General features: G+C 37.9%; 1 protein-coding gene across 1 annotated transcript; it reads right to left on the bottom strand.

Moving 5' to 3' along the window:
* Positions 1-2,091: 2,091 nt before the first annotated feature.
* zbtb8os (zinc finger and BTB domain containing 8 opposite strand) lies at positions 2,092-17,492 on the bottom strand. The gene is made up of 7 exons (XM_068006662.1): positions 17,346-17,492; positions 14,540-14,564; positions 12,886-13,007; positions 11,154-11,236; positions 5,501-5,553; positions 3,411-3,447; positions 2,092-3,284 (listed from the first exon to the last, which is right to left on the bottom strand). The coding sequence occupies exons 1-7, from the start codon at positions 17,425-17,427 to the stop codon at positions 3,198-3,200; spliced, it is 489 nt and encodes a 162-aa protein (XP_067862763.1). The 5' UTR covers positions 17,428-17,492; the 3' UTR covers positions 2,092-3,197.

The following is a 17,492-nucleotide window of genomic DNA, read 5'->3' as shown; positions in this document are numbered from 1 at the left end:
AGACATCCTTAAGCATAACCATGTCACATTTGGCTTGTTTTAGGCTTATAAAGAACATAGAGAGAAAAATAATCAATAAGAAAAGGCCAATCAGCCCATTAGTGCTCATCTTTGTAATACTCCAAATTAGCCATCTTACAATCCAACTTCATTTTGAATTACCCTTGTGTCTTTGATTACCTCCTCACCTGGCAGATTGTTCTGAATATTTATCACACTACATCTAGATATTTTTTCTAATGCTTTAAAATGATGGCCTATTGTCCTACTGGTGGAGCTTATCTTGAAGTAGTATTGTGGATTCATCTCATCTTTAAAAAACCTTGATCCTCCTCCTCTCCCAACTTTAAAACAAGCTTCTCAAATGTTTCCTCATAGTTCATTCCTTTTACTCTTGGGATCATTCTTGTTGCTCTTCTGTGCAGCCTCTCCCATGTATGCATGTCCCTTTTGAAATATTTCAACAAGAATTGGACACAGTACTACAAGTGAGATAATTGCATTGTAAAGCCTTTGCATAACCTCAACTTTATATTCCATTGTTCTGGTTATGAATCCAACATTCTATTTGCTTCTACATATTGCCTGGACAGTGAAAGGGACAGGTTTACTGTTACTCAGGTTCCTTTCAAAGTCTCCCCATGCTAATGTCCTCCCTTTCATTGTGTATCTATGTTGCTCATTCTATAATAGAATTTTCTTCCAAAACTGGATGCTCCATTCCGACTGCATTCTATTTTCATGTCTGCAAATTTAACATGCTGACAATTGGTTTTGTTCAGGCCTGTTACGTAGAGTAGAAACAAGGATGCAACCATAGACCATTACTGTACTCTACTAAGCACTTTCCCTCCAGTCTATCATTACACCTCTCACAAATTCTCTTGGTTTCTTATACTGTATATAAAAAACAAATCCCATCCGGTCCCAGGTTTTTTTTCCTAGATTCCAGGTTTATCAGTAGTCTCTTGTGTGATCTTCTCAAAAGGTTTTCTCGAAGCCCAAAGAAATATTATACAGAACTCCACTATTTATTTGTAACATCCACAAAGTAGTTGAGGAAGTTTATCTAACAGTCCCTTCCAAATCAATTCTGGGAAAGGAATTAAAATAATTTAATTATATTTACTGTTCAAATGCCCATCCTAATTATGATAATTACTTAACAAAAATGTGGTTAATCGTACATTAATACAGGAAAACTGTAGATTAATGCTGGAGCTATTTGAAAGGAAATAAGGGAATGCTCAAAAGTGATATAAAACAATGGCAGTTTGTCAGATCAGAAAAATATATCCTACACAATTCAGCTTACTTTACTGATCAGCTAATAGGCACAACATATATGCAGTTGCCTAACAAACTCCACCTTAACAGGGACATCCCCTGGAAGTGGTTGAGGTGATCAGGGTAAGGAAAATGAAAAAATATAAACAAGGGCGCAGCGTGTTCAGAATATAATAGATAACTACTAGGACTTCAAAGATAGCAGTCTGATTGTGAGCTAGTTTCCATATCAATGGACTTAGTATATTAGTGATATTGAAATTCAGTCAATTGGCAGACAAGATTAGGAAAACAAATGAGTGATGCAGTTGCATCTCATATGAAGGAATAATCGTGACAATACAGCCAGTTTGCAAGTTAAAAATAAGAATATTTGAGTTCTTGGAAAAACTGGCTTGCTGTGAGTGACTGGGTTTCAGTATGTTAGCCAATAATGTAAAAGGCTTGCTATGTACAACAGATATGGCTTATTCTACTTGAACCATAGATACAATCAAAACAGCTTTGTACATTGAGCTGCTGGTGACTCCCATGAAGCACAGGAAATAAAGACTATAATCACTAGTTACAGTCATACCAGTCAGCAGTCTTAATTCTGAACAGATGTTTAAAATGTTCTATGAAACATAAATTATTTGTCTGAAGTACAATTGTAAGAAAAACAAGACTTGCACTTGTACAGTGCCACAGGATGTCCCAATGTGCTTTAGGGCCAATGGATTACTTTTGAAGTGCAGTAACCTACGTAGCAAATGTGATAAGCAATTTGCACACAAGGTCCCAACAGATCATTTAGACATTAAATGCATGTTAACAGCTTTATTGTACATTTTAAACCAAACCAATGCATGATTTTTACAAACTGTAAAACAGTAAAATATTACCACACATCTTAATTAATAATCAGGGCATATTTAATTGTAAAGGCCAATCCTTTTTGGCATACATGAAGCAATCCAAAAATATCAAATATATAATTGTAAACTCGTGGTGTCAAAAAACTATTGTTAAAACAAAGTTGATCAGAATTATTTTAATAAACTCAATTTTAACAATATCTTAATAAAGGATTAAAGCTTATGTCCCACCACCCAAGATTTATTTGTAGATACAAAATAAATTCTTGTACATTACTACTGGTAAAAATTTTAATGTTGCCTGATTTTTTTCTCTCTCCCTATATTCAACGTTTAATGGTCATAAAAGTTTGACTGTGATTAATTTCTTATCCTGAATCATTAACATCCTTAGCACTGAATATAAATCTCATTGAGACACCACATTATTTTGTAGATAAGCCATTCCCATAACACCACTTTTGGAATGATTTGGGCCTCGCTGGAGAGTGACACTCAAATTTCTCAGTCAGGTGTACTTCATTCTCTAAAAGGTTTCATATCCAATAAAAAAAAATACTATGCACATCCTCACCAACGCTAACCACAACTTCCAACAGTCAACCTTCAAGCACGCCTGCCAAACAGTAGCTGATTTACCAGTCCTGCCAGCTGCTGGAGGAAATTAAAAATATGGACCCATAGCAAATGTAAAATTCAAAACTGCCACAAAATTTGCTGTTAATCAATTTACGGGATGAGAACCAACTATTTATAGTAGAGGGGACAGGACCGTTTGGCACAATATACCTATTTTGTATTTGCTAAATCATCTATTCTGATAAAAGAAAGAGAAGGTATGTAAATCTGGATTTTCTGTTACTTCCTGGGTATATGAAGGGAACATGTGTTAAACATAAATAGTTCTCCTGATATTGGTACTCGTCTTATTTACAGACTTAGGTAGAATTTCCAATACTGATACCGTAATGGGTTACTGCAATAAAGATATCAAGATATATTTTGTACATATCTTGCAATAATCAAGAAAAATTAAAAATATTTAAATAAAAATCAAATATCAATGATAACAAAAATTTGAGGTGTTTCATCCTCGTGAATCTGCATTGCTGAGTATGTGATGGCTTTGACTTCAGTGCCCTGTAAAAGTAAAGAAAAATGGTAAGAAGAAGTTTGCTTATAATTCCATAGTGCTTTGAAAATAAGCAATTCAAAAATGTAAGAGGAGATGGTGTAAAATGAAACATTACAATGTTTTAGTGTTACCTGTGGATGTTTGGCCAAATCAAACTCTTCTCCCCATCTTGAGAGAAAAAAAAAATCTTAGGTCAGGTATCAGGTTTCAAACTTACTTACAAACAAATATCTTATTGCAAACTTCCCATCAGGATGCATATTTTGAGTTTCAGCTTAAGTGTCATTAGAGACAGGATTAAAAAGCCAAACCTTCAAAAAAAACAGGTACTAGTCTGTTTAGTGAATAAATTTAAATGAACTTCTATTGTATTCATCAATTGTTTTTGTTTCTTTTTAAATTCTAATCATAATTATTCTGCCCAAAACACTGGGGCAGAACTTGCTCCCGAAATAACGGAGCTCAAAGCGCTCTCCGTTTTTAATGGCGAAGCATAGGAGTACATTCCCGTGTTTACATATGTGCACTAAAATGTGGAAATTGTGAACTTGCTCCTATTGGTTTGCTGGCGATTTGACAGCTGCGAATTAAAGGGCCATCGCACGCTGCAATCATTGAAATCACTGAAAAAAAAAAATCGCAAACTTGCTCATCTGCCCAGTTGGAAAGTAACTAATTACGCCAAACAGTTATGCTTAAAAATACCAGGTCTAAACTAAGTTTTAAAAGCGCGGTTAGTCTTAATGACTGCCAAACAACCAAACTTAAATTTTAAAAATGTGGAGTCTTATATTACTCTTTACTTTAATAGTTTTTGGTCATTTAAAAAAAATTAAATTCTTTATTTAAAAAGCTTTTCCTTTCTGTCTCTAAGTCAATTATTTTTTTCATAAAAAGTCAAAAGAAATGTTTATTATTATTTACAATGACTTCCAGAATACTAACTTTAAATGAATGAAGTCTGTTTGCCCGCTTGTGGGCAGGACTTCTCTTCCTGACAGATTCTGTGGGTCTTCTATTCTCAGACTGTTCCATACGCATCAAATTACACTGCTCAGAGATTGAGTTGATAGCGCACAATTTTTTTAAAAAAAAGTTCAAAATCAAGCAAGTCGATGCCAGAGCCCGCAGTAAGTACTTTTGTTAATTTAAGTTGCAGGAGCTGCGGCGAGTGTTGTCACGCCGCTCTGTGCAAGTTCTGGCTCAATAATTCATACAAGTTAGAATCTAAGCACATAAATCCATGCTCTAATAGAGCCTGTTTTTAAAAATCAAATTTCAATGCTTAGATCTCTTACTAATATTGAAACAAAAAGCTCTGAATATATAGTTTTCTACATTAATTTTTAATTCACCCATTAGATTTCTTCCTCTTTTTCTTATGAAATGGTGCTGCTCAAGGATTAAACAAATACAAGGAACATGGGAAAAAAAAGCAAGCCACAACGCCAATGGAAGAGCCACAGAATACAGATAGAGCAAGAGAAATGTAACAATGGAACTATACAGAAATTTAAATTGTTATTTTAAAAAAAGGGCTTACTATCTATCAAAGTTTGCCACTAAAAATTTAGATTGGAGTTACGCTTTAGATAACATCTGCACTCAATGCTGTATTGATGAGAAGATATTTATCAAGAGTTATAAGTTTCACCATTTAGAACATAAATACAAAAAAAATTAACCAGCTGAAGACCCAGACTAACTGAATAGCTGTTTCAAAGAGCTGGCACAGGCACGATGGGCCGAATGGCCCCCTCCTATGCTGTACCTATGATACTAAGAACACTTCTCCCCCTACTTTTTGGTCTCCCCTGCCATACACCGTTCTCTGACTTAAAAAGCCAGTTAGCCGGGTCTTGGACTCAAGCTGGTCACAGAGCTGTTAGCCAGGTCAGCCTGGGAACTGAGTTCTTTCTTTCAAGGAGCAGCATCTGGCTGACACCACTTCTCCCACTAATAATGGAGCTGCAACAGGAAACTTGCCATTTAATAAATCACAAATGGAAAACTGCTTCCTGCCAGTAAGTGAAAACTTTAAAAGTTAAAATTGGAACAGATAAATTACAGCTGAGGAGGAGGAAGGAAGGGAAAAGGGTGCAAGCTGAAAATCTAAACACCAGTTGGGCCCACAGAGATAATCAATTCTCTGGACCAGCCATTGGTCAGAGTTAAACATTGCCAATATGCCAAATGGTTCAGGCCTAATTACTATACCTACCCAATTGATCGAATCTTATAATTAATTCTGTCCAAATTAATCACTTTCACCTCCTAGAAGAGAAACAAGAAAGTCAGAATAGCAACTGTAAAAAAATTAACACGCATTAGTAAATCAGAAAGAGAATTCCTGTACCGCCATTCAATTAGATCATGGCGAATCTGTATCTTGACTCCATCTACCTGCCTTGGTTCCATAACCCTGAATACCCTTGCCTAACAAAAATCTATCAATCACAGTTTTGAAATTTTCAATTGACCACCAGCTGCAACAGCTTTTTGGAAGAGGGTTCCAGATTTCCACTACTCTATGCGTGACCCTATCCTTGGACGGCCTAGCTCTAATTTTAAGGTTATACCCCCTTGTTCTGGACTCTCCCACCAGAGGATAAATAGAGAGAAACTATTTCCTATCAAATTCTTTAATCATCTTAAACATTTAAATTAGATCACCCTTAGTCTTCTATATTGAAGGGAAAACAAGCCTAGGTTATGCAACCTGTCCTCATAACTTAACCTTTTTAGCCCCAGTATCATTCTGGTGAATCTGCAATACACCCCCCCAGGCCAATATATCCTTCCTGAGGTGCAGTGCCCAGAAATGAATGCAGTACTCCAGATGGGGTCTAACCAGAGCCCTATACATCTGTAATATAACTTCCATCCTTTTGTATTCCAGCCCTCGTGATAAAGGTCAACATTCCATTAGTCTTTTAAATTATTTTTTGTATCCGTCCACTAGCTTCGAGTGATTTCTGTACTTGGACCCCTAAATCTCTTTGCTTATCCACAGTTCCTAGCTTCTCGCAGTTTAGAAAATACTCTGATCTATCTTTAAGTCCAAAGTGGAAAACTTCACACTTTCCAGCATTGAGCTCCATCTGCCACAGTTTTGCCCACTTACTTTATCAATGTCCCATTGCAACTTTCGGCTCCCATCTACGCTATTTACCGTGCCACCTAACTTAGTGTCATCAGCAACTTTCGACATACGGCTCTCTATTCCTTCATCCAAGTCATTCATAAATATATAGTGAAAAGCTGTGGCCCCAGTACAGATCCCTGGGGGACGCAACTAGTCACATCCTGCCAATTTGACATACCCATTACCCCTACTAAATTTGTTATTGAAATTTTATATTAGTTTGACTCATATAGTGGCATCACTTACAAAATAAATCGTGGCCATCTTGTGGATGGTTGAATTATTTGGACACATGCAATGTTTCACACCGTGAGATGGGTTTAAAAAAAAAATGGTAGCTCGCTCCCCGATGGTTCAGTTGATCAAAGCAGTAACTAGATCAGGAAGGTTCCAGATTCCATCTCCAGCAGGCGCTGAGTTAGCTAATCTCAGACAGGGCAGCAGGTCGAGTACTACAATCGGCTTCCGCACCCCAGATTAGGGAAGGGAAAATTGCTCCAGATTGCTATCCAGTGACCTCTGCTTGGGGTCCATATGTATGAACATCAGTTGAGGACAGAACTGAGGTCAACTGTTATGTCCCCATTGCTGAATAAACAGCCAACACTCACTCAGTGTCTGAGCTTACACATGAGGAATGGTTACGGAAGGCTCAAACACAACTGTACCCAAGCAAGTAGGTAGCGTCTTTAGGAGAGAAAAATCAGCAGAAGAAAGAAAAACGAAAAAGCTAACTCTTGTGCCACAACAATGGCACGGTGGGCCAATATCCCAACATGCTATGTTACGAGTGCTAAGATGCAGGTTCATGGTTGTGATTTCTCACAGCAAACTTTCAAATTTAGCAAGGCTAATAGAGAAGTGTTTTCAACGTGGAGAGGAAGGGAGAATAGTAGGTGTTCCAGAACAGTATTTTCATTTTTCTTCACAGAAAATACATGCCTCATAGCCAAAAGTTAATTTAAAAAGTTAGAAAAATGGAAATTTTAGATCACAAAATTTTATAAAAGGAACATTTTCTTAGGAAAAGTTAGTTACTAGTATTTAAATGTCATTTTGCAGAACAATTCATAGTTTTAATCCTGGGCCCATACAGTAAAATCAGCTGCACAAAAATATGGATAAGAGACAACATCTCAATAGCCTCAGCTGGATTGCTTTAGAAAACTAAAAGGCAATGCAAAAGTCATAAACATGTTCTATGGAACATATTTTAACATTGTAATATAGGAAGTACTCCATACACCCACTCATAACAGTGATGGAGAATCAAGGACTTGTGTTACAATGGAGCTAATAATGCAGTGAATATTCTAGAAAATACCACATAAAAAAAAAGACAAAATCAGGTGTACCACACAAAACTTAAAGTTTTGATGACGAGTCCACACCTGAAATGATAACTTGTCTGTTCTCGCCACAGATGCTGACTGACTTGTCTGTTCCCAGCATTTTCTTTTTTTGTTTTAGATTTATGGCTTCTGCAATATTTTGATTAAAAAACTTAAAGTCTAATAACTTTTACTGGGCACTGGTACCCTAACATCTGAAATTTAAAATGTTCATCCTTGTGAACGAATCCTTTTGAACGAATCCTTTTGTTGCCTAGCCTCCATTTCTGTAACCTCCTCCAGTCCTACAACCCCCACCAACCTCCATCTCAATAGCCTCAGCTGGATTGCTTAAGAAAACTAAAAGGCAGTGCAAAAGTCATAAACATGTTCTATGGAACATATTTTAACATTGTAATATAGGAGGAAAGTACTCATAACTGTGATCGAGAATCAAGCACTTATGTTAGCTCTTGTGCATCCACCACCCACCCCCCTCCAAACCAACTCTGCAGCCATACTTCAGGTGCCTAGTACCCACACTCTGGAATTCCCTCCCTAAACCCCTCCACTTCTTCATCTCCTTCTCTTCCTTAAAAGCCACCTCTGACTATGCTTTTGGTTATCCTTCTTAATCTCTCTTTCTTTGGCTTGGTGACTGTTACTTTTTATGTCTCTGAAGCACCTTGGTATGTTCTTTGATATTAAAGATGCTATATAAATGCAAATTGCTGTTTTTCCACACTCCCAGTACTTGTTCAATAGCACTTACTTTCTCTTCCTTTAATTTTCTCAATCTTTACTGGGTATCCTCCAGTACCAAGTGGCTATTTGTCACGTGAACTTGACAGTCAGGGGGTAATTTTAACCTAACCCACCCGGCGGGAAATCGACGGGGATCGGGTGGGCCGCCCGTCCGTTTTACACCCTGCCAGATTTTACTCTCCGTTGAAGTCAATGGAGAGTAAAATTGGGCAGAGTGTAAAATGGCAGTTGACCCAATCCTGTCAATTTCCCCACCGGGTGTGTTAGGTTAAAATTACCTCCTTAGTGATTATTAACTGCAGGTCCCTCACAGTGAGCCTAATCTCGTACTCAGCGGACATCCACGTGTAATTCCAGCTTATTCACTCACTGTCTTAATTAGCTGAACTATTGGGTAAGCAAGTCTAATTTCCTGAAAAGCATGTTATATTGGTAAGCCGCGTGGAGAGGCTACGATGGCATCATGTGTGGAGAGGCTAGGATGTCATCATGCCCTTTAGAACACAATCAAAGGAAGCTGAAGTAAATAGGTCATTAGTACCATGTAAAAGTATTGGCCAAGCCTGTTGGCACCGTGACATGCAAAACATAAGCTCAACCTGGATGCAACAGTTCCATATACCTCTACTGGACAGCCTTTCAGACATATTTAGAATAAGCAGGATACATAGAAATATAGAAAATTTACAGCACAGAAGGAGGCCATTCGGCCCATCATGTCTGTGCCAGTCAAAATAGAGCTACCCAGCCTAATCCCACTTTCCAGCACTTGGTCTGTAGCCTTGTAGGTTATGGCACTTCAAGTATATATACAAGTACCTTTTAAATGTGATGAGAGTTTCTGCCTCTACCACCCTTTCAGATAATGAGTTCCAGACCCTCACCACCCTCTGATTGAAAACATTTTTCCTCAGCTCCCCTCTAATCCATTCTACCAATTACTTTAAATCTATGTCCCCTGGTTATTGACCTCTCTGCTAAGGGAAATAGGTCCTTCCTATCCACTCTATCTAGGCCCCTCATAATTTTATACACCTCAATTAAAATCACCCCTCAGCCCCACTGTTTCAAAGAAAACAACTCCAGCCTATCAAATCTTTCCTCATAATTAAAATTCTCCAGTCCTGGCAACATCCTCGTAAATCTCCTCTGTACTGTCTCTAATGCAATCACATCTTTCCTGTAATGTGGTGACCAGAACTGTACGCAGTACTCAAGCTGTGGCCTAACTAGTGTTTTATACAGTTCTAGCATAACCTCCCTGCTCTTATATTCTATGCTTTGGCTAATGAAGGAAAGTATCCCATTAGCCTTCTTAACCACCTGTCCTGCTACCTTTAGGGATCTGAGGACATGCACTCCAAGGTCCCTCTCTTCTTCTTAACCTCAGTATCCTCCCATTTGTTGTGTATTCCCTGGCCTTGTTTGCCCTCCCCTAACGCATTACCTCACACTTCTCTGGATTGAATTCCATTTGCCACTTTTCTGCCCACCTGATCAGTCCATTGATATCTTCCTGCAGTCTACAGCTTTCCTCCTCACTATCAACCACATGGCCAATTTTTGTATCATCTGCAAACTTCTTAATCATGTCCCCCACATTTAAATCTATATCATTAATATATACCACAAAAAGCAAGGAACCTAGTATTGAGCCCTGTGGAACCCCGCTGGAGACAGCCTTCCAGTAACAAAAACACCCGTCGACCAATACCCTTTGTTTCCTGCGACTAAGCCAATTTTGGATCCAATTTGCCGTTTTCCCTTGGATCCCATCGGCTTTTACTTTTTTCACCAGTCTGCCACGTGGGACCTTGTCAAAAGCCTGGCTAAAATCCATGTAGACTACATCATACGCACCACCCTCATCAACCCTCCTTGTTACCGCCTCAAAAAAATCAATCAAGTTAGTCAGCCACGACATTCTCTTAACAAATCCATATTGATTGTACACCTGTGCCTTTCTAAATGACGATTTATACTGTCCCTTCAGAATTCATTCCAATAATTCGCCTACTACCGGGGTTAGACTGACTGGCCTGTAGTTACTAGGTCTATTCTTTTCTCCCTTTTTAAATAACGGTACAACTATAGCAGTCCTCCAATCCACCCGCACCACGCCTGTAGCCAAGGAGGATTGGAAAATGATGGTCAGAGCCTCCGCTATTTCCTCCCTTGCTTCTTTTAACAGCCTGGGATACATTTTATCTGGGCCTGGCGACTTATCTACTTTCAAAGATGCTAAACCCCTTAATATTTCCTCTCTCACTATGTTTAGCCCGTCCAATATTTCACACTCCTCCCTCTTAACTAAAATCTCTGCATCATTCCCCTTTTTTGTGAAGACAGACGCAAAGTATTCATTAAGAACCATATCCAAATTTTCTGCTTCCACACATAGGTTACCTTTTTGCTCTCTAATAGGCCCTACTCTTTCCTTAGTTATCCTCTTGCTCTGTATGTATTTATGAAACATATATTTGCAGAATTGTATTTATTTCCTAGTACCCATCACAGGGGCAATTCAAATTTTCCAAATCATTTCTATCATTGTACAAACACTACATTTAATGTTATACGTTCTAATGTCAGCTCACATCTGACTTATTTCAATCTTAAAAACATTCACTGACCCTTGGAACAAAAAACATTTCTGCGCTGAATCGATAGAGCCATTCAGCCATGAAATTATAGAGCAGAGATAACATGTCATGTCCTAAAAGAAAATAGACAAAACAAAAATATTAAAGTTAGGATAGAATTGCTGTTTAGTATTATATTTCACATCATGCAAGTACTCCCAGAACCATTGACAGAGAGCCAAAAAAGTGAGTTCTGGTCACTATGGTGAGTTCTGGTGACCATAGCAACACTAGAGCTGGTCACTTGGCGAGGTCAAATGATGATCTACCTCTAGGGAAGGAAAAAAAAATGCAAATGATGGAAATCAAAGTTCCGACAAAGGGTTTACATCTGAATCATTGAGTTGTCTGTTCTCTCCACAGATGCCAACTGACCCGCTGAGTGTTTCCAGTATTTCCTGTTTTTGTTGCACATAGAACTTATTGGAAGACTGGTAATCAGCAATAGTTTCACAGTGGACATCTGACAGAAGAAAACCTAATGTCCATGCTTTCAATTTGTGTTCTGACCAGCACTATAATCAGGAGCTAAGTAATTAAGTTACTTGTTGACTTTGTGGGTCTGCATGCACAACACACTTGTGGCAATAAAATTTCCAAAAATATCATGCCAGAGCTTTTAAGACACTGCCCACTAAATAACTGCAAATCAGTATTCCCACAATGCTTGAGTAATTATATAATGTAAAGCATAGAATCTCTGGGGTCTCCAAGGGGTCATGGAAGTTAGAGGCAAGTCTCTTGTTGATCTCGAAGCAAACTTAAAAAAATGAAAAAGGTTATTTATCATACCTGGTTTATTTTGGTAAAAAAGTTAAGTATTGGTGTGGGAAAGCTTGGTGTAATTAACTCAATGGCATTAGTTTCAGTTTGTCCCAGTCATTTTTCTTAAGCTACAGGACGTTATTTTTATCCATTTTAGAATTTACCAGTTCTCAAAACAATCTTTATAATCTCTTGCTAAAGGACATATGACTAATGGCTAGCCATTACTGGAGTAGTAATATCACTGACTAATAGTCAGATCCACTGATAACACAACAGGTATCTAGCTAATGACTAGAATTATTACAAGAACAGATCACGCTTTCCAATTCCCATCACTTTCCTTCCAATTGAATGTACCTTACTGTATCCCTAAACAGCTGAGCAGAGACCAGGGACTCAGCATATGAGTGCAAACCTGTCTCCAGCTTTGTGGACTGATAAAACAATATATGATCATCAGATCACTGTTTGCCTTTCCTCTTAATTGAACTGTGGGCAATTAAATTAATTTTTTTTAAGCAATATTAAAAATAGGATTGTGTTTTTAAGCCAAATTATTGACTTAAAGATTTTTCCCTAACCCAAAATGCACCAAGAAACATTGTATTTTACCTTCCACTTTTCTCCTTCTCCCAAACATCACTCTGCATACAATTGGGCAAGCAAACTTCTTTAATGGCCTCTACCTATGCTTAACCAGTCACTAGGAATTGCAGGAACATGGCTTGGAGTTACAAGGTAATTGAGGTCCTGTAGCCTCCCATCTTCATCTCCACAGGAATTTAATGCACGCAAAATTGTGCACATGAAACCAAAGGAGCTGATTAGCAAACCACCCTGACACACAAATGTGCTGGCCTAAAAAGATAATCCTTTACAAATTTTCAATAAATAAAAATTGTGGCAAAAATACATTGATATAGCATATACCATTATGGCCTATCACCACAGTTACCTTCAGCTTCTACTTCAATTGTGATTAAAGGTTGCACAGTTTCTATGTCAGTCATATAGCCAAACATGGCCATAACAACCTGTTCAAATGCTTCTTCTACTGTATCGCCCCATGAGTGTAACCTACAAAAAGGAGAACATTTCAGGGCTTCCAAACTGAAAAGTTAATTGCTTCATAATAATACATGGTAAATATGGATTGCAAATTCTGCTATACATCAATCATGAACTGTGAAACTAGCAGCTGTCATTTTTTTTCTGCACAGTAATCCAGATTCTGATTCAAAGTGAATCGAGAATACGATTGATCAGGACTTATGGAATCCCTTTGATACTTGCCCAGTCAAAATTACCATTACCGTTACTTTGATCAGTATTCAAAACGCAATGCACTGCAGTACAGAAAATATCTGCTATAAATCACAAAAAGCTCAGCCAAAAAACATTTAGACGAAGAAGTCTAATCTCAGACTGGTATGACAAATGTATGACAGTGTAAATAATGAAGGCCTGTTTTCAAACACATTGCATGGTTTAGTTTTGAAGAGGGGCCTCTACCTGAAATGTTAACTTATCTTTTAAGATGCTGAGGAACTATAGTGCATTTCTAACATTTACTGTTTTTACATCAGGTGATTTATCATACAGGAGGTAGGAAGACTCAAATTTCTTTCACAAAATCATGCAGATTCCTCACACCATGGCTTTTACCTGAACACAGGATACAATTTTTTTGAAAAGGTTATTGTATAATGCTGACAATAGGCACCAAATTATGCATAAAAAGCATACTTAAGCCAATACATATTAATGTTGTCCAATACGCTTATGTAATGTGTAAAATCATCTAAAATAGCTCACAACAGTATCAACACCAGTTTGGCCTGTAAGCACTCCAGTGTTAATATAGTTCAAAATACTTTCTCCAAACAAAGCCCGATATTGTAAGGCCAGAATCTAATTATACTGCTGGGTATTTTTCATAATTCAGGTGGAAAAACACAGAATATTTTACATGCCCAACTTTAAATGAAATCCCAGTGACAACACTGGATCATTTTTGTATCTCTGATAATCCTCTTTACATGGTCAAGTAAAATGACCAAAGCTTCAATGACCCTCAGTTGTAATTTTCACATGAACTGTATAATGTTAGTACACTAAGAAAAGATTATTTTTCCTTTATTTTTTCTACAGATTATCTAATACATTTTAACATGCAGTAAAGCTTTGGAATTCTTCTGCTTCATAAGTTTTATCACTATGATGGACAGAAGGCCCAACTAATTAAAAAAGACAATTAAATAAAAAGTGAAATGAGTTGATTAAACGGTAGTACTTTTAACAAGAAAGCCATGGTTGGGAAGTAATGCAGCTTATTAAAAAATTTTAGCTCAATCCAAAGCAATTGATTATTCTATTGCAACACAAGGTATTAAGAGGTTCTACATCAGAAAAGTGATGCAACATCTATGACACATTGTACACTGAATCACTGTAGAATCCCAGCAGTTGCAATGAATGTCAGTTTGAGTTATACAATTTAGGTATTACAGGTTATGCAACTTCTTGAATTGCAAGACAAAATTCCAAATCTGTAATCCCATATTATATGCAAATAGTTCATTTTAGAGTAGCTATTTTAAAGAACTTACTGTACATCTGCAGTGTGGTCCAAATCTGAGGAGAAAAAAATGTTACAAAAATCAAAAGCTGAATATCAGTTTAATGTATATTGCCAATTTGAGCATTTGTAATACAACTGAATACAGAAACCAACCTGACTGAATATATCAAAGCAAAATTTGTACTGTGGTCTGTATTCAGCTGATTTACCCCATAATACTGGAAGCAATTGTGGAATATCTGTTCACTTACTGGTGTCTGCATTACCATGATTTATATTGGTTAGCGTGATGTTGTTCAAGGTCCCCGGTACAGATGTCGCACTTTACTGTCCAATGATGTACAAAGGGCTGAGCGGCCAGGGTGGGGATTAGCTCATATTCTACTGTTCTCCACCTGATATTTACACAAGTACTTTCCCGGTCAGGCCACTGTACTGCAATCAGAAACAGGAGAGATTCCCATGATTTTCCCGGGGTCCAGACCCAACTGTAGCCTTCCTAGTCTTAATCTGGCAGAGATCAGCTAACTCAACACCGACTAAGAATCAAACCTGTAGCCTTCCTGGCCTGTAAGGATCAGTAGCGCACTGTGCAATGCATTTAGCCACTAAGTCATTGGGAAACATTAGGTTCAAGTTTTTGATCCAAATTCTCAAGTCACAAAATATTAAAGTCAATTTATGGGGTTCTGCATCAGACAACTCAATGCTTGGAGGGCATTTTTACGTACAAATATTCCCACAAATAAGCAGAAGTTTAGAAGGGGTTTGCAGACCAGGTCAAGTCAATCAGTTATATATTTTGAAATGTAGACAAATTAACATTAAAAAATAGGTGTCATAGCTAAGGTCTGGCAGAACAGATTCGAGAAGCTAGCTCTCCAGACTGAGGTAAACATTATTTCTGTATTTGGCAGTGCTGCTAATAAAGTCATTGAAGACAATTTGTTATGGTGAGCTCGATTAACTGGTGTCCGAATCCATAAGACTCCAATTACAAGTGTCAACAGTGCTGTTTGTGTCAAGACAGCTCAAAGTGCTACGCATAATTACTTTTTGTAATCTTAACATTCTTCAATTTTGTCACTATCTATAATAACTGACAGTAGTCTTAAAACATGAGCAAACAATTTCATACAATGTAGGAACATAGGAACAAGAGTAGGCCATTCAGACCCTTGAGCCAGTTCCACCATTCAATTAGATCATACCCAATCTGTATCTTAACTCCATTTACTCAGCTTGGTTCCATAATCCTTAATACCCCTGCTTAACAAAAACCTATCAATCTCAGTTTTGAAACATACAGCACATTCGGCCTGTGCCTGCTCTTTTAAAGAGGTATCCAGCTACTCCCCTGCTCTTTCTCCATAGTCCTGCAATTCCCCCACCTTGGTCACAAATTCCCTCCTAACCAAACGTCACAATATTTATTAACAACTTAGATGTAGGCATAGAAAGTCTCATGTCTAAGTTTGCCGATGACACAAAGATTGGTAGCATTGTAAGCAGTGTAGATGAAAACATAATTACAAAGGGATATTGATAGATTAGGTGAATGGGCAAAATTGTGGCAAATGGAATTCCACGTAGGCAAATGTGAGGTCATCCACTTTGGACCAAAAAAGGATAGAACAGGGCACTTTCTAAATGGTAAAAAGTTAAAAACAGTGGATGTCCGAAAGGGACTTTGGGGTTCAGGTACATAGATCATTGGAGTGTCATGAACAGGTGCAGAAAATAATCAATAAGGCTAATGGAATGCTGGCCTTTATATCTAGAGGACTGGAGTACAAGGGGGCAGAAATTATGCTGCAGCTATATAAAACCCTGGTTAGACCGCACCTGGAGTACTGTGAGCAGTTCTGAGCATCGCACCTTCGGAAGGACATATTGGCCTTGGAGGGAGTGCAGCGTAGGTTTACAAGAATGATACCCGGACTTCGAGGGTTAAGTTACGAGGAGAGATTACACAAATTGGGGTCGTATTCTCTAGAGTTTAGAAGGTTAAGAGGTGATCTGATCAAAGTTTAAAAGATATTAAGGGGAACAGATAGGGTGGATAGAGAGAAACTATTTCCGCTGGTTGGGGATTCTAGGACTAGGGGGCACAGTCTAAAAATTAGAGCCAGACTTTTCAGGAGTGAGATTAGAAAACACTTCTACATACAAAGGGTGGTAGAAGTTTGGAACTCTCTTCCGCTAACAGCAATTGATTCTAGCTCAATTGCCAATTTTAAATCTGAGATAGAACGCTTTTTGCCAACCAAAGGTATTAAGGGATATGGGCCAAAAGCAGGTATATGGAGTTAGATCACAGATCATCCATGATCTAATCAAATAGCAGAGCGGGCTCGAGGGGCTGAATGGCCTACTCCTGTTCCTACGTTCCTCTCAGTTTGTATACAGGATACTACACACGTGATCTAATTCGCCATTGTAATGTTATAAAAGAAAAAAAAAGTGAAATGAATACCTTCAGGTGAACTCAATAATAACTTTGAGGTCAAGTAATTGTTTGGAAGCAGGGATTTTTAAAATGTGATAAACTGAATATTCTAGCGGGTTTAATTGGTCTTAAACATAACTTTACCGAGTGGTTTCCTCACAGGAAAATGAGTGAACCCCAGCGGCTTAATTATTGTTTGCCTTGTAAACGTCCCAGCCCAGTCAGCAACACTGCTGCAAGGTATTAATTAACCAGCGAACACATTAACTGAAATTAAGTACTTCATATTCCACAGCCGGAATCTTTAAACCTCTCCCTGCGATAACCAACCCAGTCACAGGAGCACCACCACAAAATGGACAATATTCAAGAAAGTTGCACTTACATTCGTATTTCTTATTCACGGGTGGATATTTCGCTCTGACAGCTTTCTGCGCTTCACTCAGATCATAATATCTTTCATCCATTATTAACAGATCAACCTCGTCCACAGGCCAGCGCCTATATTTCACGCACTGCCCATGCGCGTACG

The sequence above is a fragment of the Heptranchias perlo genome, chromosome 26 (genome assembly GCF_035084215.1).
Source record: "Heptranchias perlo isolate sHepPer1 chromosome 26, sHepPer1.hap1, whole genome shotgun sequence".
NCBI lineage: Eukaryota > Metazoa > Chordata > Chondrichthyes > Hexanchiformes > Hexanchidae > Heptranchias > Heptranchias perlo.
Note: the sequence above shows the minus strand (reverse complement) of the source record. Positions and strands in the feature narration are given on the sequence as shown.

Coding starts and splice junctions, on each gene's coding strand:
- zbtb8os (XM_068006662.1), bottom strand. CDS start 17,427: ATGGATGAAAGATATTATGATCTGAGTGAAGCGCAGAAAGCTGTCAGA. Junction 13,008..14,539: donor GACCACACTGCAGATGTACA/GTAAGTTCTTTA, acceptor TCCTTTTTGTAG/GTTACACTCATGGGGCGATA. Junction 3,285..3,410: donor ATTTGGCCAAACATCCACAG/GTAACACTAAAA, acceptor TTACTTTTACAG/GGCACTGAAGTCAAAGCCAT.